Genomic DNA, 22,811 nt, shown 5'->3' on the forward strand with positions numbered 1-22,811 from the left:
AACATAAAAAAGTAAAGCAGAAATATTGAGATATGCCTTCCAGTAGAAGATTAATCCAACTAACAAAGCCAAGGTAATTTGTCGCTTCTTCTTGTCTTATGGTCACCTCATGTACTTCACACACTTCCATGTAACGAAATATTTCACTCCAGCAGCCCCAACAGCTTCTTCAAGTCAGCAATCCTAACCTCCAAAGCCACAAGCATAGCTTTAGCCCTTTCACTGAACATCAACCGGGCTACCCCATGTAAGTGGTCAAGAAGAAAATCTAAGTCAAAGCCTGCTAACAAAGCCAAGGTATTTTATCGCTTCTTCTTGTCTTATGGAAAACTTGTGTTCTTCATGCACTTCCATGTAACAAATACTTCAATCTCTTAGACATGAAACAAGCATACAATATTACTTTATCAATTGATAACTAGTGAGTACCTAACCCTATAACTTCAAAATTTAATAAATAACAAAAAATATTTTAAGCTTTAAAGAAGTATTACTCATAGAATTGTTGTCACCAATGCACAAGGCTCCTGCTTTCACCCCAACCACACATTGTTTAAGCAGAGTACACTTTCCATTGCACCAAGGTCTGACTTGTAGTATTACCAGCATCTTTGAAGTCATAACACAGCTTTTCACAAAAATCCCTATGATATGATGTTAAGATTGAACAAGGGCCAAAGAGTAAGAAATATTCTGCATGATGTCTAGACTGAATGAGAGAAAAATATTCCTTGGACATTAATAGGTTGAAAACAATAATTATTGACTATGGAACAAGATTCAAATGCAGCAACTGAAAGGAAAAAAAAGAATAGGCAGAAGAAGAAAGGACGTTACCTATAGAAGAATTAACATTTAAGTGCCTACATCAGTAATTTTTGGACTCGTCCTATCTTCTCCTCTCCAGTCTTTATGGTGTCCTTTTCACAATGGGCAACTACGGATTGCAACAAATAGGAAGTACTTATCAAATTGTCGCCATCTTCATTGACTAGAAACACATCACTAAGTCAAGAAGTCTACTTGCATCTAGATTCAAACTTTTAAACCTGTAACACCAACGCCTGATAATTAGCAACTATACTTTCAAGCCCTCAAAATTAAGGATAGAAGGTTGCATAAGTTTTAATGGTCACATTTCTACCTAACCTTTCATGTGTCATACAATAGGCAAGCTTTATTGCCACAATGAACTGAAGGAGTTTCTTCTGTAGGCCTTTCTCGAAAGTGTATCCATGCGTGAGAATTTGCTTGAGCACAAAATATACTTCCCTAAATACTATAATTTGATATCTGGTTTGAATGAGGCCAACAAAAATAAAATAAAACAGTAAGAAAACCATCTCCTTACGGGGAAAAAAAAATTCAAAATTTCCAATCACATTTCATCACTTGGCAATGACTTATACATAGCCGAAACAAATAAATAAAAAATGAGAAAGAACCATGTTAGGCATTCAAGTTGTTTTCTTTATATATGACTGAGCTTTGGTGACATGTTTTATACTTCAATATGGTGTTTTGATTCTCCACCCAGTAAATTTCTGTGCATGCTGGATATAACTATTATTGTACTGTAGCGTTATATTTAATTGATGCCAGAGGCAAACCAAAATTATTTAGCAAAATTCCAAACAGTGCAGACTGAGATAAAATCAGCAATTGAAAAACAACAATATGGAAAATGTAAGCTTTGACTAGACCTCTTAATCCCCCAGCAACTTCATTTTTGTTACTATGATTTAAAACTTAGATAACCAAATGGTGGAATGATGTTGAGTAATTTTATTGGAATCATATAGAACTACATAATGATGATTAAACACACAAAAATACCTCCTAGATAACTTTAAAAAGCTAGCAGAAAAGCACCTTAATTATGAGAAGTTAAAAAAAACAAAGGAAAGAAAACTGCAAACCTTTAACATAATAACCGTGATGTTGAGGAGAAAATAGATGACATTAAGGCCTCAATATATGAAATCTGAGGTCAAAGATCTTCATCACTGTAAAACTCAACACAGTAGCGCACTACACCATTCTCCATGCTTATAACTTCAAATACTCGCTGGCCACTAGATTAATGAGCTTCTTCTGTGATCTGAATCATGAGTGACAACCCAGCAGATTAGTGTAGAGAAAGCTATAAGAAACTAAACAGTTGCATGCCAGACAGAGAACCTATAATGCCAGAAGAAGAATAATGAAGGACAAATTTGAGAAAATTTGGTCATTGGCAATATAAGTATGTAAAAAGGAAAAACTTAATTCCCTTGGCAGTTCAAAATCCATGCTCACATCCCCAAGCACTCACCGAACATCCTTTCTCTGTCCTCAGAGGTCTATTGCAAAGCAAGGAATATTTTCTAGTAGCTCAGATTTAGGGCTTATTCAGGGTAACAAGCATCATTAGAAGCAAGAAGTTTGCAAAGAAGGCATAATTTTCTTAATGATTAGAATTATACTACTTTTAATCACAATGGACATCAATGTAATGATCTAAAGTGAATATATATAGTGGCCTAACCTTAATTTGAGGGAGCTATAACATGTTAAGGTGAATTTCAAAGTCTATGCAACAAACAGGGGATGAGCATCACAAGCAATCAAAATAGTAGTCAGAATGATTTTTTTTTTTTTTTTTTCAAAATAAAAAAGGTGACTATTAAGACAGACTCCAGAAGCAGAGTGCTAATTCCTACAGTAAACTTTACTACTATGCCTTGCAACTTATTTAACTCATAAGCAATATGAGGAGCATAAAAATAATCCAGAAAATATAAACCTAATTCCTACAACAAAACAGAGCAATCAAAGAATATTCAAATGAGAAGCAGCAATAAGTATGGATTAGACAATCAAACAAGAAAAATGGAAGTTAAAATGCAAAATATACCATATAATATATTTGGGAGGCATCATCTTCCTCGATTTCCTTTGTGAGTGGTGGTGTCAAGATCATGTTCATTTCCTTCCTCAACTGAATTCTTGACGTCCTTGATGAGGTTTCTTCTTTGAGATTGATCTTATCTTCCTTGTCCATCAGAAATAATCTGCCCACAAGGTATATGTTAATCTGTTGGTCAAATGCTATTTGCAACAACTAGAGGACTTTTCTAAGATCTGAAAACATGAATGACAAACAAAAGAAGATTGTTTTGAGATTTAAACAAAGATTATACTATGAGATGAGCTAGATATGACATTGTCAATGATTTTAGGAGTTGTAGCCGCAAAAGCTTTTGAGGGTACTCCAAATTTCCTACAGAGATGAATACTGTTTAACACAAGTTTCAAATGTATAAATTATAATTTTCTAGCAAATTCTTCTTGATATCAAATAGTTCAGTCCTTTCAAAATTAGGGAACTTAAAAACTCCAATTTTAAATCCATTAAAAAAAAAAAAAAAAACAAAAAACAAAAAAAACCAATAAAATGGTAAACAAGTTACATTACCTCATAAACCACAAAAGCTGCTTTTAAGCTATGTCTACTGCCATTAAATAAAACTGATGTAGATGTAAATGAAAATTTATTAAACAGATATACTGGAGCAGTTTGCAACGAAAAATTGTCTTTACTTAGAAAATATACAATGCTCCAAGTTATAGTTAATTTCTTCCAAACGAATCAATATGAGATTACATCCCAGCTTTAAGGAACATTCTTTCATTAGATAGAAATAATATCAGGCTAAGCTAAAGTGCTTTTGCAGGCTAATTAAATAGTGCTAAAAAACCAATAATAATTAAATCAGATACCTTGCATTGATGTAAGGAAGCAAATTTTTTGTTTAAGCAATATCTTCATTTTAGATTTTAGCCACAGGCCAAATAAATCAGACTTGTACTCTTGATATGGTTTCCTACATCTTGAAGGAAATATACCAAACTGTGGAGGAAACTCCTTGAGTGAGACAGATGGAAATAAGAAAGCAAAGAAGTTGCAACAAACCAATAAAGAATTTGATTTACTACCAAGAATGTTGTTCTATGATTGTTACTTGATCCAAAATATATGTAATATCTTCATATCTACTGCTGGTTGCTTCCCCAACTTTGCATTCTTCCATGCCTCTGAGACAGAAAATGCACAAAATATTGACATAAGAACTTGATAAATAGCAAGTACATAAACATTAAGACCAGATGCATGAAAAAGGGATTGAGCAATGGATTTGAGCTTTTGTTGCTTCCCTCTTTAATCTTAAACTCATTGAATGAAAAAAGGATTCAAGCATTCAAAATTGTAGATGGCAGGCTGAGTAAAGGTGTTATTTGAAAATTAAACTTGTTTCTTTTCATATGTAACCAAAACAAATGGACTATTAAAGAAAACAAGATCAAAGGTTAAGCTTGTTTGCAGCATCCTTGAAGTGATAACAAGGCTTTTGAACCATTTTTTTTATAAGTAATGGGGCTTTTGTACATGAAGCCTTTCGCTTGATGTTAAGATTAAATAAAACCAAATGAGGAAAGAATATTTTGCATGATGTTCTGATTGAATGGGACCAAAACATTCCCAGGCCCTAAAGGGATGGAAATAAAAGTAGTTGGGCATGGATTGAAAAGCAAATGCAATAGCATCAGAAGAAGAAAAAGAAGAATATAAAGTTACCTATAGGTGAATCAAAATTGAATTGCATAGAGCAAACAATAGTAATATGGCTTCATTGCCTTCTTCTTCTTCTTCTTTTTTCCTTGCTCATATTGGTGACTAATTCAGGTATTTCCATTTTTGAATGTCATTCCAAATTGGGCGACTAGCAATGGTAAAAAGAAAAGCAAGAATTTATCATCTCATCCCCTCCATTCTTGGTGGTAACATTGCACTCTTCCCCCTCTTCCATGACACGAAACTCTTCAATCACTAAGACATGAAATCCGCATGCTTTTGCATTCATTAATCTCCTAAACGTATAACACTAAACCATGAAAATTAGCAAACAAATTTCAAACCTAAAACATAAGGCCAGAAATTATGAGTTGAAAATTGGTCAATTACCTAGCTCACCTTTCATCTACCTCCATATAATATGGATTGCACATGATATGTTCCATGATGCACATCCTTGCTTCCATTATAAAATGATAAAGGACCTGCTTTTGTGGCCCTTTCTCAAATGGGCATCCTTGCATGAAAATTTGATTCATGACAAATGTACATCCCTAGATATTTGAATCAGATGTTTGGTTCAAATGAGGCCAAAAAAATTAAATATTTAGCATGAGACTATCAAATGGAAAAAATGATAAGGAAAAACAGACAGATGATTAAGAAGAAAATATTGATATACCTCACAGTAGAGGAGTAAATGATCCAATTAACAAAGCCAAGGTATATGTAGTTTCTTCTTCTTTCCTACTAGTAACGAGCGTCCTGTACTTCACACTTTTTCATGTAATGAAATACTTTAGACTCTCAACCAAGAAATAAGCATATGATATTTCTTTATAAATTGATAAATAGCAATTACCTAACCCTATAACTTTCGAACTTGATAATTAACAAATTTATTTTAAAGCCTTGAGGGCCCCTCTCTCTCTTCTTAAGACTAGTGTTACATAGATTTCATTTCATGCGTCTAACTTAGATTGACTACAAAATAAAGCCAACATGTCAAGTTAAAATTTTAGTAACATTCATTCAGGTATTATTATTTTGTTCTTTTCTTTTCAAATAGAGAATCTTCCACACATTCTAATTAAGCTGCATATAGTGGGCATACCAGATTGAACCATTTGTGTCAGTGTCTTTGTGAGTTTGGCCAAAATCCTTAATTTAATCTACCAAAGTTTTTATTATTATCTTTTTGAGGGAATTTTTGAGAAATGAGTGGGATAATTTATTGAAATTTTGGTTATATAAAAGAAGATGATGAAGAAGAAGGTGTTACCCATGACTGGATCAGAATTGCAATGCCGAATCAAGCCGTTGTCAAACTTTGCTGACACATGCACGATCACAAATAATTTCTCACCATCATCATCCAAAAATCTGAACTTGTAGCTAAATTTATGAACACTGAAAAGAGGGAATTTCTTGTCTTTTATACCAGAAAAAAAAAAAAAAAAAATCTATAAATCAATATCATAATATTTTGCTTGAAATTTATTTCTTACTTGTAAAATTGAATAAACTCACAACAACAATGATTGGGAAGAGACCAGCACCTTTCAACCATTGACACATTGGGGAACTAGAAAACTGCAACCTGAATATGCATTGCATCTGATCAACAAATAATATCAAACAAATGGTACCACATCAGCACTTCCAAATGAGCATTTAACAAGTAGAGGATCATATCAAAAAAAAAAAAAAAAAAAAAAATAACGCAGAGGAAATTAACTAACATCATGAAAATGATCATGCCACTATCTTGATTATCAATCCTATTCAAATTATAACAAATATTTTGAACTGTTCTAGACTCAAATCCATGGATAGTGGGCCAAAAACTAAAGCTTGAAGCTTACTAGTGGAAAACATAAATTGGTATTTAGTAGGACACAAAACAGTACTGCTTCAAAATTTATATAAGCTGAGAATTGACAATTACAGAAGTACATGTTTCAAAACATTAGGTTTATCTTAATTTGTTGAGGTCTGATCAATGTGGACAGAACCTCAATCAGTTTATAGAGTCACTCAACAAATTTATGGAGATTTTAAAGCATCAACAAATTTATGGAGATTTTAAAGCATTAACAAATTTAAAAATTTACTCAACAGGATCCATTTGAGTTATTTCCATATAAAAGGTCATTCATCTTATAATTGATAGGACAAATGTTAGAATATTATAAATGAAGTTTGATAAGAAGTTATTATTTAATACATATATCAAAAGCACACACAAAAGAGAACATATGATTGAACTGTTGATGTTAGTGTCTTTGAGAGTTTGGCCAAAATATTATTTTAGGGGATTTTTGAAAGATAAGTAGGATAATTAATTGATATTTAGTTCTAATAAAAGAAGAAGAAGAAGAAGAAGAGTTTGAAGAAGTTACCCATGATTGGATTAGACTTGCATCTCTGAATCAAGCCAAGAAAGAACTTTGCCCACACTGACAAATCATCTTTCATCCAAAAATTCTTTGATAGGATTTTTCTTCATCTTATTTTTTGAGCCTTCTCTCAGTAAACCATGAGTTATTTCAAATTAGTCTACATGCCCAAACAGAAGGAAATTAGTGAGAGAAATTGGAGTTGTTTTATTAGTCTAAACAAGATGACTGAATATAAGCAACCACATGCTTTGCTTTTTTTTTTTGGAGAAAGAACCACATGCTTTGCTAGTTATGAGAATACGGCAAAATACAAATCACCTAATTCAAATTACTTAGAATCTAACTAAAGTTGTTATTAAATTTTTAATCTGTGGGACTGGTTGGCAGTCAATTAGAATATTAATAGATTTATTTAGAAAAATAAAAGAAGATGCGCAAGACGGAGATCGCGGGAACCATTTTAATTCAAGAAAATGAGGAAAACCGTAAATGAAATAGAAAGAGGTAGACGTTGGAGCTGTTTTCTGTCTATACATATGCAAATGAATTAGATTTTTAAGGATATTCATTTGGATATTTATTAAGCGATTTTAGATAAATCACAAAATAACTCAATCTAAACAATAAATTGCCTAATTCAAATGATTGAGAACTAGATAAATTCATCAACTAGCGTTTTTTTTTTTTTTTTTCAATGGGAAATTTTGGCAGAATAGTAACATTTTTATTAATTTAATATTGATATATTGCAAAATAAAAGAAGAAGACCAAGGAGAAGAAGAAGCGTTAGAAGAAATTACCTTGAGATATGAATCAATTTTATACTCTCGACTGTCTCTTTGCACATACTTGTAACCGATCATGATGTTAGGGATGTGGGAAATCTTGGGCCATTCCTCTCCTGTCCCTCTTTTGTAGCGTTCCTCCAGAATTTGACAGTTTTGGATCTCCAAATGCTGTAATGGAGTTGTACGAAGGAAGTTCGGTAGCGACTTTAACTTTGGGCAACTCCTGATACTCAAATGTTGAAGACGTGGCATTATAGTGAATCTTCTGGTACAGTCTTCTTCTTCTTCTTCTTCTTCTCCTCCAATCCCATTCCATTCTTCCCACTCTATTAATTCATAAATTTCGAGAAATATCAAATTTGGGAATAGCGTTATTGATATATCGTCTTTCTCCTTCTTTTCAGATTCTTCTATTCCCATAAATTCAACCCCTAACTTTTTCAATCTATTAATCCTCTCTATTCTCAATGATTCGAGGACCGGAAGTTTCCCCAGAGGAGGAAAATGCTCTATAAATAAATACTCAAAATTAAGGTTTTTCAAATTGGTCAAGGACACCATCCAAGGAGACATTGTCGGTCCCTTGTAGTAACGAATGCTTAAATCTTCCAAGTTAGGAGGTGGCTCTAAGGCATTCAGAACTAATGCATCCATCCCCCTTGTTATTTCCTCAAAATCCCATTTGTTTGGGTGAAACAATAGCTTCAAAGTACGAAGATTTATCTTCTTCTTTAGTTGTGCATTTGTGGCCTCACATTGATCTACCACGTTCTCCAACCCATTTATTTGAAGAGTCCCTTTAAGGTGGTCCAAATTTCTTAATTCTCCCAATTTACATCTATCATCCTCACCATTTATGTGGAAATACTTTAATGTTCTAAGAGAAGTCAATCTCCCAAACCCTCTTGGAAAATTTATATTTGGATCCCTATAGGTTTTGCAATCCAACTTAAAATGTCTTAGGTTAATTAATTTATCCATCCCTTGTGGCAATTTTAGTAACCCACCAGCAAATTTAATATGCAAAATTTGTAAATTGCAAAGATTACAAATGGTTTCAGGCAATGCATCTCCATAATAATTGACTAAATAGAGATACCTCAAATGTATGAAATTTCCCACTGCATCTGGAAGTCCCATTAACATACTATGATATCCACAATACAAAGTTAATACCCGTAAACATCTAAAATGCTGGGATAAAGTAAATAAGTTATAACCACCTTCAAGTACAAAAATGAGGGTGTGTAAATTTTTTGCACTACAAATGGACTCAAGAAATTGGATATCTTTGGGAATTTTTAACCACAGATGACGGGCATTTTTATAATCTACTCCCAAGTCCATGTCACTATTGATTGTGAAGCATTCATTTTTTGATATTAATTGTGCAAAGTCATGCACTATGTCATGCATTTTGCACCTTATTATTTGGTCATCATCTTCATCTTTCTCAAATTCTTGGAAGAAAGATCGTATAGCTAAATTTTCAAAGTACTCTCTAGCAATGATTTCTATCTCCATATTTGCCTTCGGCTTGATATATCCTTGTGACATCCACATAAATACCAATTCATCGCTAGAAAAGACATAATCTTTGGGAAAAACAGCACAAAATGAGAAGCACCGTCTCAATGGTGAGGATAAATCATAATAACTCAATAATAACGGTGCATAAAGACTTCTTTCTACATCTTCAAATTCCCAAAAATTGTTATCCAAAATACTCTTCCATTCTTCTCTACTTCTCTTGAACTGCATGAGACTCCCTAGAGTCTTAGCGGCAAGTGGCAAACCTTTGCATTTTTCTACTATTTGCGTGCCGAGGTCTTCTAGTTGCTCACGTTGCTTAGGATCCCTATCAAAAAATGCTATTTTACTAAACACCAACCAACAATCTTCTTTAGACAATACCTCCAAATTAATTATGCTCACACTTCCCATCATCTCCGCGACTCTACTTTTACGTGTGGTGACTAGAATTCTACTGCCTTGGGCAGCATATTTGAGTGCAAGTCTAAATGGCTCCCACATTGTGGAGCCTTCAGTCCACACATCATCTAAGACAAGAAAGAACTTCTTTCCCTCAACTTCTTTACAAATTGCTTCCAATAGAGTTTGCAATGCAGTCATGTTGGGGGATTGAGATTCAATAGATTCAAAGATTTTTGTTTCACTGTGCAAAGTAGTCATGTTGGGGGATTGAAATTTAATAGATTCAAAAATTTCCTTGGCAACCTTGCCTTGATTGAAAGGGTCAGAAACACAAACCCACACTTTTATCTCAAAATGTGCCTTCACCTCATCATCATTATAGGCTAGTTGGGCAAGAGTAGTTTTTCCAATACCACCCATGCCCACTAAAGAGATGACATGGGGGTTTCTTACTTCTTCACTACCCTTGCCCAATAGGATGCTCACTAGATCATCCCTAACTTTATCACGACCAAGAATTTCAGACACATCAACAAAGGAAGTCGTTCTTGGTCTCTCAACTTCTTCATTGCCCCTAGTCAATGCAAACGTGTACACCTCTCCCTCTCTGTCAATCTCATCTAATTTTTCATTAAGTTCTTTTATCTTATGAGCAATATCACGATGCTGCAAAAGAGTAGGAACTGAGATGAGCGGCCATACCTTCCTTTTCTTAGCAGCACTGCTAGTTTCAGCTTTTTCTGCATCATCTTTTTGTTGTTTCTCAATCTCTGCTTTGATCATGGCAGTGTTCCACTCATCCAACACGTCGTCCATCTGGTAGGATACGTCTTTGAGCTTATCTAACCAAAGCTTCACAGCTTCCTCCTTCACTTGCCGTTTCTCTGCATCGTTGAGCATTGCCTGGATGGTGTGGAATTTGCTTTCAAGCTTCTGGACTTCTCCCTTGAAATTTGCAATTGACAAGAACTCTGAAGCAATGAAAGAACTAAGCTGGTCCTTGATAGCAGATACAAGAGCCCAAGCCATAGTTGGAAGTTGGAAATGGAAATTTGTTTGGTAAACACAAGAGTACTGAAAGAGCAAATGGCAGCTGCTTGATGAAAGAACTGATTAAAGAAGAGATTAAAGTCGGAAAATGACGTAGCCAATTGAGATTTTAACTTGGCCCTGCGCTCGCTTTTTATCTGGCCCACTTGACTCCACTATTCTTTATGCTGTCATCATCATCATTAGTTGTATCAACCCCATAATTTTGATACCAATTAAATTATTATACGTAAATTTTTTAAAGGAAGCCTATAATTAAAATTGATTAAATTAATTTGGATCTAAGGTATTAAAAAGAAGATAAATACTATGAAATATAAAGCCCAAGTGAGGTGACATAAGTACATATATGGGCCTTGAAAACCTTAGTCTTTTACCCCTTAAGCTACACGTACATATTCTTATAAGACTTCCTTTTTGCTTCAGCCGCATCAGACTACTGAACTTTGCTTCTCTTCACTGTGGCTGTGAGTAGAGATTACAGATACGGTTTTTATGATTATACTAGTCGCAAACCCGCGCGATGCGCGGAAAAATATGAAACACAATGCAATAAAAAAAGTTATCTCTTATTTTATAGTGTGAGAACTGTTAGACCAAGGTGTAACCATATATAATTTGTTAATTACTATAAAGATACATGCAAATCAACTCTTATAGGTATATTTTTCTCCTAAACATAGATCAACATTTCATTCTTCCTCATAATCAATAAATCATATATCATAAAGTGAAAATATAAAATAAAATAAAATTCAAAAATAAATTTTTTTTCATCATATACACATTTGAATAAATCCTGCAATATATAACTCTTCAAATTCATAAACCATACGATTACTTAGTGAAAGTTCAAAAACGTGTACAAAACACTTTTGAACGTTTAGACCCCCAAAAATTAACTTAACCAACACAAGCAATATGTTAAACAACAAGTGTGCGGAAACTTAACATATGCTATAATGTGAAAAAGGTTAAATACTATCTAAGCCATAGCATAATAAAATCACAGCAGATAATATAAAGGCAAAGATAGAGAGGAAGGAAGATGCAAACACAAAGACAACACGCGATGTGTTATCGAAGAGGAAACCGAAGTCCTCGGCGAAAAACCTCTCCGCCGCCCTCCAAGCGGTAATCAATCCACTAGAAAATACAGTTGGGATACAAGGACAGCAATAGACCCTCCAAGCCTAATCTACCCAGTGCACCTAAGCCCTCCAAGCTTCTTGCTCCAACGAGGTTGCGCCGAACCTTCCTAAGCCCTCCAAGCTTCTTGCTCCAACGAGGTTGCGCCGAACCTTTTTCTTTTCTAACTTCCCGGATTCCGCTACTAAACCATAGCATCAACCAATGAAGATTGTCTCCTTCCTAACTGCTTCCCAGAACTCCAAACGACTGTCTCACAGAGATGATGATGGTGAGAACCAGGTTTGGTATAATGCCTCTCAAGGTTTTGACAATGGAGAGGAAGAGAGTAAGGGAATTTGAAGAGACTCTAAGGTATAGATTGTGGGTGAAGCAATCTGGTTTTTCTTTAGGGTTTCTCTTTCAAAATTCTCTCTGGAAGCTCTCTTTCAATCGTGGGTTAAAGGGGTATTTATACTGGAGTGGGAGAGGAATGTGAAACATCAGGTTTTACAAAACAGGGGTGGCTCGCGGCTTGACCAAGTCGCGAGATCCAGTCGCGAGTTAACCGTATGGCCAGTTGTCCTGTTTTGTCCTGTAGTGCTCCAGCTAGCATGACTGTTCATCTTCCAGCATGCTTGGCACGTGTGCAGCTTCTGGCGGCTTGCAGCCGCGAGTCCACCCGCGAGTCCTAGCCGCGAGTCTCTGTTTTCTTGCACACTCTTGAGCAAACTTCACTCTATCTCACTCACTACCCTTACAACAAACCCACCTAAATACAGGGTTACTAAATGCTGAATTACAAGCAAATTTGGCACGGAATAAAGCCAATTAGATGGTTGAATAAATTCAACCTTACAATCTCCCCCTTTGGCTATTCCGTGACAAAACCCTAAAACAGACTCTAGACTTAACATGTGAGTTGGGAACAGTTGAACAAAACTCACTCACACCTAACTCTAGAAGCTGTGAAGCACTTGAATCATATGAACACAATACTCCTGAAACACAACAATACACCATGATCATTGTAAGCAGAAAATTATAAATGCATATGAAACAGGCAATATGTGATCAAGCAAAGATGGAGTTAATAAAACAAACCCTGGCTTGATCAACCAAGTGAACACCACAAGGTAGTGATCACAGTGCTCATTCACACTTGGAATGAACACAAGGACATACAAGTTAACAAGCACAAGACAAGACACTTGTATGCTCAACACTCAACCAATGCATAGCACACAAGGCATATGCATCTAGGAACAATCCTACAAGGGCACAAGAGTGACAGTACAAAAACCAAAATGCAGAACATTTAGATTAAAGTACTGATTTCAACATAGCATAAAGGCTGCACTAAGCAAGGTACATACCATAAAGCCTACAAACTATGCATAAAACATTAACCCTAAAAGCTTACAAAAGCACATGGGTACAAACACAGAATATCCTGAATAACAGTTTTTCAAAATAAGCACATGGGTACACATTTTTGAACTTTCACTTAGATTATATAGTAAAATAAGACCAACCTATCCATCATAACATTGCAGTATCATCTAGATATAATTATATAAAAGGCATGTTTTGTTGATCTTGTCTCATTAATCCAAAAGTAACATCTATAGAGCTAATAAGATCTTTAGAGAGTAACATATGACCATGAATTCTTAGTTTGAATAACCGATTATAGATATATAAATCATCCAACACAAACGTCTATTAGAAGATAAAATCTGTAACTTTAAATCAAAAATTTGGCAAAATGATTGAGTGTATACTACCTTTAGCTTAGTGATATTAAGATATTTTTTATAAGGAGTGTACACATTCAACCAAGAGGAATTAATCAAAGAATTTTTAATCACTATCAACTATGTTAGTTTCTCTTTGTTTTTCATGGTTTCTCTTCCAAATGAAGGTGACATTGACAAATTTAAACTACGACAATTATAGAGTAGTTATACAAAACTAATTCAAAAACTATTATTCAAAACTTTGTACAAATAAGTTCATTTTCTTGTTCCATATGTTGTACATGCTTATGGAATTTAAAAGTTCACTCTCCATTAAGGCTTGCATTACAAATACCAATGACTTCATCATGGAAATCAACCCTATTGAAAAGTTTATGTTGTGTAATGCTTAATTTGTAAAAAGTGGGGGCACCTTAGGCATTGTTTCTATTGTTACCACAACATAAGCTTAATCAGGTTCTATGTAACAAAATTTGTGCAATTTCAAAATCACAAAGAGACCAAAAAGGGGGGGGGGGGGGGGCAAAAGATTAATTCAAAAATTTTATATGAATTAAGCATTGCATATATGAAAGATTTAAGCAAATAATGGGACATAAAATGTTATTCAAACTAACACAAACAATAACCTTCTTTTCTTTTTTTTTCATAGGTAGATAGTGGTGGAGGGGGGATGGTGGGGTTTGAACCACAAATATGGGACACCACAAAGAATGTATTTACCTCTAGGCTATCATTTGCACCCCTAAAAATTAATCTAGAATGCTAGACAAAAAAATAATTGGAATTCCAAAAAAGAATTAATCACAAGTTCCTCAAGTATCTATACATAAAAACATTAATAGCATAATGATACTTTAGAGTAAATTATATTTTGTCTTATTCTTTTTTTGATATTTTCCTCAAAGATGATCAACTAAGCAAAGTAAAAACTTACCAAAACAAAATCAGATTAACTAAAATTGTGTTGCCAATTCTAAGTCAATTAAGAATAACAAAAGTCAATATCATTAAAAAATTTGGGAAGGAAAACAGCAAAATCACTTCACATAGACTAAATGTAAGAATACCAAAAAGAAAGGGAAAAAAAAAGTTCATTTCTATTTGTGCATTTTGTTCACCTCAGTGGTCATCCTATTACCAACTTAACTTTGAAAATCTCTGGCAAAAACAATCGATGTCTTCTCAAAATGGTGAAAACTAAAGCTTGATTGAAAAATATGGAGAACAAATTGTATTGAACTATTTTTTTTGTTGTAAATGATGGGGTGATCATATCTAGAATGTACACTGGTAGATATATTGTAAAACTAAATAAAAAATGATTGATGTGTGAGTGAGAGAGAAATACGGTTGTGAAAAACTGAAAATTTGGAAGAGGAAACATTGTAACTGAAGATAAACAAAGAGACACAAAACTCATCATTGGGTTGTAGATTATGCTTGAAATTTTAATTGTATACACTAAAAAGATAATGACCTATTCAATTTTAATAATTACTTGAAATTAGAAAGAAGAAAATGAAATTTTGAAATCAATTTGGGTGGCTAAATAGTCAAACAGTTGTATCTAATATATAGTAACATTTGTAATTTGAATATTTATTATTAGATATTTAGTTTAATAAGCCCACCTTTTATCCACATCTTTTCAAAGAACACAACCCTTAAACATTCATTCTAAATTAAGAAATGCAAGTCTTGAAACTTAAATATATTTTAATCCTTCATTAGTTAAATATTTTATCTCGGTGAATTTTTGCATTGTCAAATGCAATTTCTAGAAATTTAAGATTCTTTTAACAAATTTCAAATAATTAGATGAAAAGTTAAGTATATTTTTGAAAAGATATTAACATGAGCAGTTTCCAAAAATAATCATTTGATTCTTATTTACTTACAATTATTCTGAATCGTAAAGAAAATTTTCAAATTTCAACAATTATTGACAAATTAATTGTTGAAATTTGCCATATGTCAATCCAAATATGACACAGCACCTTAGCACCTTATCATGCAAACATAGCTCACTTACAAAGGATAATGACTAACATAGGACAATGTTAAAGTGAAAATTCAATTAATAAGACTATTTATTGCATAGAAATTATTACCAAACATAATCACACAAACGAATGTAACCAAAAAAAAAAAAAAAAACACTTAGAGGTGAAAAATATATATTATCAAAATTATAGAAATTTGTATAAATCAAAGCAATGATTATTACACATTTATAGAGTTGGAATATGTCCCAACTAAACCACATTCTAAGTCCTCAAACAACAAACAAAGTCTATTGAACACGTTTACTTCAATTTCACTACTTAAAGAAAAAAAAAAAAATCTAAATATCATTTTCTATACAATAAGTTACGTATAAAATATTTCTTAAAAAAAAGTTATGTATAAAACTTTTGAGTTCTAAAAAAATCTAACAATTTATGGTTTGATTATCACTAAATGAATGTTACAAAAATATCTCCCACAAAATATATTGATATTTTTTCATTCTAAACAACTAAAAAAAAACACTTTAGTCTTTATTGGGCATGAGAACCCGTGTTTCAAGTTGCTTGGAGACACATTGCAAGAAAAAATTCCAAAAGGAATTATTTTAATCCAAGTAACCCATAATTACAATCCCATTACATAAAATAATTCCAAACCCTAATCGATTACCCATTGAATAAAATATTATCAAAATTATTAGAATCCATTCACACAAAGAGACCAAACAATCAAAATAACAATCTAGATATTTTTTATCTGCTGATTGTAATAAAATATTGAATTGTAAGAATAAAGTAAGAAAGAGAGAAAATAGAAGCTTACTAAGTAGAGCTGTCAAATTCATTAAGATATGCCTCTTTAGAGGGAGACAATTCCACCATTAAAGAAATGCCAAGTGATTCTATTTGACTTTCATAGACAAAATATGCCAACCAGATAAGTTTTATGTTGAGAAAAATTGATCATATATACACACTAATTTTTTTTATAAAATAGTTCAAACTTTTATGTCTATCTAGAAAGATTGGAACTCCAAGCAACTCTAAAAGTCAATTTTATTCTCCTTCAATATCCCTAAAAAAAAAAAAAAACACACACACACACACACACACACAAACAAACAAACAAAAATGATGACAACATAATTGAGTTTTTGTTTAGTATGAAATCTATTTATCAAAAGATTATATATATATATATATATATATATAAAGTTAGATAGATAAATACAAACATGATACACATAAGAAAAATGTAATGATTGAGAGAGAGAGAGAGAGATACCTCGAAAATAATAAAGGCACGCATTTTTTACAGATCAAAATTCGTATATGTAAAGAAAATAAGTTTAAATACATAGCCAAAAGAAGAGTTCATGAATATTGCTAAACACATAGATAGGGGTGCCAGTGCCAATGGTTGGTAAAAAAACAATTTGTATTGTGACTAAATGAAAAAACACAGAATAACCTTCTAGAAATATAACATCATGCACATTGTAAGCAAATTAGCATTTAGTCTTAACGTTAAACAAAAAATACTAACCATTCAAAAAGTTATCAGATGTTGCGATACAAATATAGTGATAATTCAACATTGTGAAACGCATTTAAACAAAAATCAAGAGTGATATGTAAAACAAATTGATTACCCAAAATTTCAATAAAGAATTGATAAATTCCTCTGGGATTGTAAGCAATAATCAATAGTTTAATTGAATTCTTGATAGTTTGCACACCTTTGTCTTGCATATTCACTGGGCATTGGCTAAGTACAGAAATTTGGGGAGGGGGGGGGGGGGGAAGAACTAAAATGGAGATGGAGAGAGAGAACTTACAGGTAGAATATATAAGATTCGGATTAGCCATTGAAAGTGGATGGGTGATTTGGGTAGAAGACTCTAACTTTGCATTTACGTTACAAAGAAACCGTTTTGCTTCCAAATTCCAATTTTGGATGAAAGGATGTGAATAGTCATAACTGAAGATAATAACTCATGTTGTATGGATAACAATTGAGATGATTTAGTATATGTAGTAGATTAGTAGCAGATGAATAGTCTTTTTTTTTTTTTTTTTTGAGAAGGAGATGAATAGTCATCTTAACAGAGTGCATCAACATGTTTGTGCCCAGGATCTATATTTAATTTTCTTTTAAAATAGAGAGAAATCATAAAGGAAAAAAGGATTTAAAAAAAAAAAAAAGAAAGTATGAGGTGGCTCAACTGGAGTGTAGCAACATTAAATACTACGCTTCAGCTTTTAGTAATATATAGACTAATAGAGAAAAGGCTCCTAGAATTGTTATTATATTTGATTAAGAATTGTATTATGGCCGTATGTCAGGAAGTCTTTGATTTGAACCAATAGAGTTTGTGGTTAATTTGCTTTCACACTAAGTCTCAATTGTTGACCGGTTTATTTGCTTTCACACTAAGCCTCAATTGTGGTTTATTTGCTTTGACACTAAGTCTCAATTGTTGACCGGTTTATATGCATTCACATTAGTTCAACCGTGTAATAGATTTTGGGTCTTTGGAGTGATGATTACAATATTATAATAGCAATTGTTTATATAGCCACAGTGGAATAGTAGTTCTAAGTCCAACATTGAGGCTGAAAAACTATGAATACTGAATACATTCTGACTAATTGTCATGCTATTGCCATGCTACATCACATATTGCCATGCTATTCCCTACAAAGTATGGTCCAAGCTTTGATTGATTATGTAGCTTTTACTTTTGTTTAATATAAATAAATAAATAAATAAATAAATATATATATATATATATTTATATATATAATATTAAGGTCAGTAGATGTCCAGCGGCATCAAGAGAGCATTCTAGCACTAGATTGATGGATTAAAGCAATCTCACGTGGCCTTCAATGTTAGGTTGAACATATATAGTTATATATATAATGTTAGAGTCAATGGACATCCAGTGCATCAAGAGGGAATGCTAAGCAACAACTTAAGGCAATATGTGGCTTCCAATAGTAAATTGGATAGTTACGTGAATAAATGAAGAATTTTAGATGTATCATTATTGTTTAGGATAAAACCGTTTAAGTGTGAAAATAAGTTTTGAAGTGGGAAATTGTGTATTGATGAACCTATTTTTGGTGTTGCTTGGTTCTAATTCTACTGAATTGTTGTGATTCAAGGGAGGTTGATTTCCTTTATTTTTGCAACTAAGAGGTAAGTGGTGTTTACTAATTTTGGGGGGGTTTTCCCAAAACAGTGTTGGTTATTAAACTATTTTATATGAAAGAAATATGTTGATATTCTATATATAAATGAATATTTTACAAATGTTTGATGTGCACATTAACTATTCGTTTTATGAAAAACTTGTGGGACAACCTAAAGTTATTTAAAATTGTATGTGTGAATATGTCTTTATATTTTGAGAAGTATAAATGGATTATTTTGTGAGCACATTGAATATATTTTGAAAACCTATGGCAAGTCGTGATTAAAAGCTCAGTATGGTATTTAGTCCTTAGCAAGGGACAATCATACTGCAGCTAGTCCTTAGCAAGGGACGGTCCCAGAAAAGGGGACAATGCACATTTGATAGCTCCTTAGTAAGGGAGTATACTATTGAGGATTCATAAAAGAAGCTCCTTAGCAAGGGAGTGCACCTTCAGGTTCCAAATGAGCCTTCCTTAAGAAAAATGGATGCAAAGGAGATTCTAGTCCTAAAAGGGGACAGCACAACCTTGTCAATGGGGCGTAAACGTTGACCATGAGAAAAGCCTAAGAAAGTGTTTATATGACGGTATATATTATGATGACTCACAATATAAAGATATTATTTTCTTTTACATGAAATATTTGATGACAAAATATTGATGAGTTACAAGTTGTGAATTTGTTGAAAGAATTATTTATTTAAAAGGTTTGTTCCCACACCTCAATGTTAGTGAATTCCACTTATTGAGTTATCTCACCCCCCCTTTATTTCCCATTATAGATACATTAGATGGATTACTGGAGTAGAAATTCTTGGGAGACAGAAGTTACAAACTATTTTTGTGGAACTGAGGATTTTATTATTATTTTATGGCATTAAATATTGTATTGGAGAATTATCTTTGAGAATGTTTTGTATTTGGTGAATTAGAGCTCTAACTCTTGTGATCAGATTCAAGGTTGCTAGTTTCTTTTATTTAATATTTTTATGGATTATTCAGATTAAATAGGCTTTTATTGCTTATGATTTTGGGGCATTACATTAGTATTATTATTATTTTTGGTGAGAAGTCATGATCTTTCTTATTATGAACTATTCTATACTTCTCTTTTCTTTTTTATTTTGTATCATTTGATGGTGTTCCGATTACAATTTATTACATTATTATTGGTTCTAATTTGTACTATTATTGATATTATATTTTGTTATTTTTATTGACAACTTGTCATTTCAACATTTTAAAATATTTTGTGATTCTAAATTTATTGTTTACTATTTTTTGTTCCCACAACATGAATTTACAATCCACTTAAAAAAAAAAAAAATCACGAATTCACAGTAAGCCCGAATCTTTTATAAGGGCACATAGTTTAGCAGGCAAAGTTTTGCTTGGAAAGCTCAGTCTTTAGATATTTTTGGTTTCTTGCAAATCTTTTAAGATTTTGCAATGTGAAATGTTTGACCGCAATCTCCAATATGGTTCTTAGAAAGTTCAAAGACTTCTTCTTTTGGGTTTCACACAACTTCTCTGATATTGCAATGTATAATTAAGAAGTGGGTCCTTAAGAAGAAGTATATATGAAAATAAATTAATAAGGTGATAAAAGACAAAAACAAAAAAAACCTTTTTTGAGAATAAATGGCAAAAAAAAAAAAAAAAAAACCCTTGTTTTTGTTGTTGTTGTTTTTGAAGACAAAAACAAAAAAAACCTAATACTCCACTTTAAGCAGCAAAAGAAAACAATAGTCAATAAAACCCAAAAAAAAAAAAAAAAAAAAAAAAAAATCTAGGTGTACGATATTTTTTCCAACTATTGATGTCACCTATTGTAATTAGTAAATCAACTATAAGCCTTATAAATATGATGTTTACATCATTGTAAACATCATATTTATATGGCTTCTATTTTTATTTATTTATTTTTTTTGTTGAATTATATGGCTTATAATTGATGTTTATTTTCATAAAAAAATAAATATGATGTTTACTTTTATCATGGTTTAAATATGTAATGAAAGGTGGTATCTAACTGGAAAAAGCAAAGGCACCAATGGGTGGCCCACCTTCATTTAATGTAATCAATTAGTATTTGAAACCTAAAGGTCAACTTTGGTTTAGTCCATCACCGGTTCACACCATGGTTGTCAAAGTCAAAATCTTACATAGGATCAAAGAGAGAATCATGTGGATCGGACTGTAGAATTGAATTGAGGATAAAAAGTCGCTTTATGCTATATTTAATTACCAAATGACATATGTTAAAGAAATAAATTTGACAAATCTCTCTCTCTCTCTCTCTCTCTCTCTCTCTCTCTCTCTCTCTCTCTCTCTCTCTCTCTCTCTCTCTCTCTCTCTCTCTCTCTATATATATATATATAAAAGCTTACTCTGACCAAATGACATATGTTAAAGAAATAAATTTGACAAATCTCTCTCTCTCTCTCTCTCTCTCTCTCTCTATATATATATATATATATAAAAGCTTACTCTGACTTTTGAGTAAAGTTGTAATACGTCTGTGTTAGAACTCATTTTCCTCTCTCTTGTGTGTGTGTATATGTGTATGTGTTTGTTTCTCAAATATATATATATATATATCTATAAAAGTTAAAGCGTACTATTTATTGTTACTATATTTCTATTGAGCCACATCAGCAGCTAGATTATCCACTTATTCCCAACTTTCTCTCTCTCACACATGTTCCAACACCCACAACATACTAAACATTCTAAATTAACAATATAGTGCATAGAACAATGTTTCTAACCATGTACATCATGGGTATAACACAAGCATATAATAATGAATTCAATCATACAAAGTGATAAGGATAAAAAGAGTCTAGCCTCAGACTGACGGTTCTGCGCGACCTTACATACATAAGCAGACGGAGCCCTAGCAGACAGTCTCCGAGTGTGACGGTCTTAATTGCTGACGCCCTAAAAGCTGAGAGAAATGAATTAATGCTGACGGACCAGGTAATATGACTTGTTCCCCACGCTACGAGTAAGGGATTGGCTTGTTTTCCACGTTATAGAATATTCAAGAAACCCCTATAAGGAAAGGATCCCGAAAAATACGCCCAAAAGGACTCCTATAAGGAAAAGACTTCTACTCCAAGGAAAAGGGGATGACCCTTGCTACTATAAAAACCTTAACACCCTCGTGATCCAAGGTACGCGTAATTTTACTCTCTCTAGCACTCTAGAGCAGTGAGAATAGTTCTAACTTGACCTTCGGAGGGTATTCGGCCGGTACCACACCGGTGCTCTCTGCTAGGTTATTCCTTTTCGTTGTGCAGGTGCCATTTGCGATCGAGTGAGGAGCGTGCGGCTCATTGGTGGTATTGTTTTCAGTATCATCAGTTGGCGCCGTCTGTGGGGAACACTTTAGCACGTTCTCACTTTCAAGACAAGAGAGTTACATGGTACTCACTCGCTCAATGGCGACCAACAACGACATTCAAGAAGAAGAAACTCCTACAACCGCGCTTGAAAGACAGGTGAGGACGCTCGCCGCCGCCGTGGAGCGCCTCACAAAGCAAAATCACGACCTAGAAGAGCAACTGAGACAGAAGAATGCAGCTCCCAACAACCAAGGAGCAGAGCAGGAAGGAACCAGCGCTGACAGGAGAAACCAGGAAGGACCCCAGGCCAGCAACGCCCCGAGCAAACCTGAACGACAGAACACGAGCATCCCCTCCCTCGCGGAAACCACTCCGCCCCTCGTTCTCGCGGAGATGCAAGCCATGAAGGAACAAATGGAGGTTATGATGAATGCTCTCAAGGGACGAGTATCGAGCGACCTTGACGACCTTGTCAACCGAACGGACTCACCGTTCACCACTACCGTCAACTCCTACCCGTTGCCAAGTAAGTTCCGCATGCCGCAGATAGACAGTTATGACGGGGTCAAG

General features: G+C 33.4%; 1 protein-coding gene across 15 annotated transcripts; it reads right to left on the bottom strand.

The window, feature by feature from the left end:
• Positions 1 to 36: 36 nt before the first annotated feature.
• Positions 37 to 10,852, bottom strand: LOC126716615 (putative disease resistance protein RGA3). Of its 15 annotated transcripts, none has more exons than XM_050417467.1 (15): positions 7,818 to 10,852; positions 7,018 to 7,174; positions 6,124 to 6,232; positions 5,898 to 6,025; positions 5,298 to 5,392; positions 5,015 to 5,169; positions 4,619 to 4,925; positions 3,979 to 4,077; positions 3,763 to 3,892; positions 2,897 to 3,053; positions 1,920 to 2,101; positions 1,150 to 1,293; positions 838 to 1,049; positions 495 to 644; positions 37 to 373 (listed from the first exon to the last, which is right to left on the bottom strand). In XM_050417467.1, exons 1-2 carry the CDS (start codon positions 10,767 to 10,769, stop codon positions 7,160 to 7,162), a joined length of 2,967 nt encoding a protein of 988 aa, XP_050273424.1. In that variant the 5' UTR covers positions 10,770 to 10,852; the 3' UTR covers positions 37 to 373; positions 495 to 644; positions 838 to 1,049; positions 1,150 to 1,293; positions 1,920 to 2,101; positions 2,897 to 3,053; positions 3,763 to 3,892; positions 3,979 to 4,077; positions 4,619 to 4,925; positions 5,015 to 5,169; positions 5,298 to 5,392; positions 5,898 to 6,025; positions 6,124 to 6,232; positions 7,018 to 7,159. The 15 variants fall into 15 exon arrangements, 13 of the variants coding, with proteins under 13 accessions (XP_050273424.1, XP_050273427.1, XP_050273426.1 ...); XM_050417470.1 differs by having other exon boundaries at positions 4,619 to 4,870; positions 5,006 to 5,169; XM_050417469.1 differs by having other exon boundaries at positions 5,006 to 5,169.
• Positions 10,853 to 22,811: the final 11,959 nt, after the last annotated feature.

This window comes from Quercus robur, chromosome 3 (assembly GCF_932294415.1).
Source record: "Quercus robur chromosome 3, dhQueRobu3.1, whole genome shotgun sequence".
NCBI lineage: Eukaryota > Viridiplantae > Streptophyta > Magnoliopsida > Fagales > Fagaceae > Quercus > Quercus robur.

Excerpts from the sequence above, each read along its gene's own strand:
- LOC126716615 (XM_050417471.1), bottom strand. The coding sequence starts at position 10,769 with ATGGCTTGGGCTCTTGTATCTGCTATCAAGGACCAGCTTAGTTCTTTC.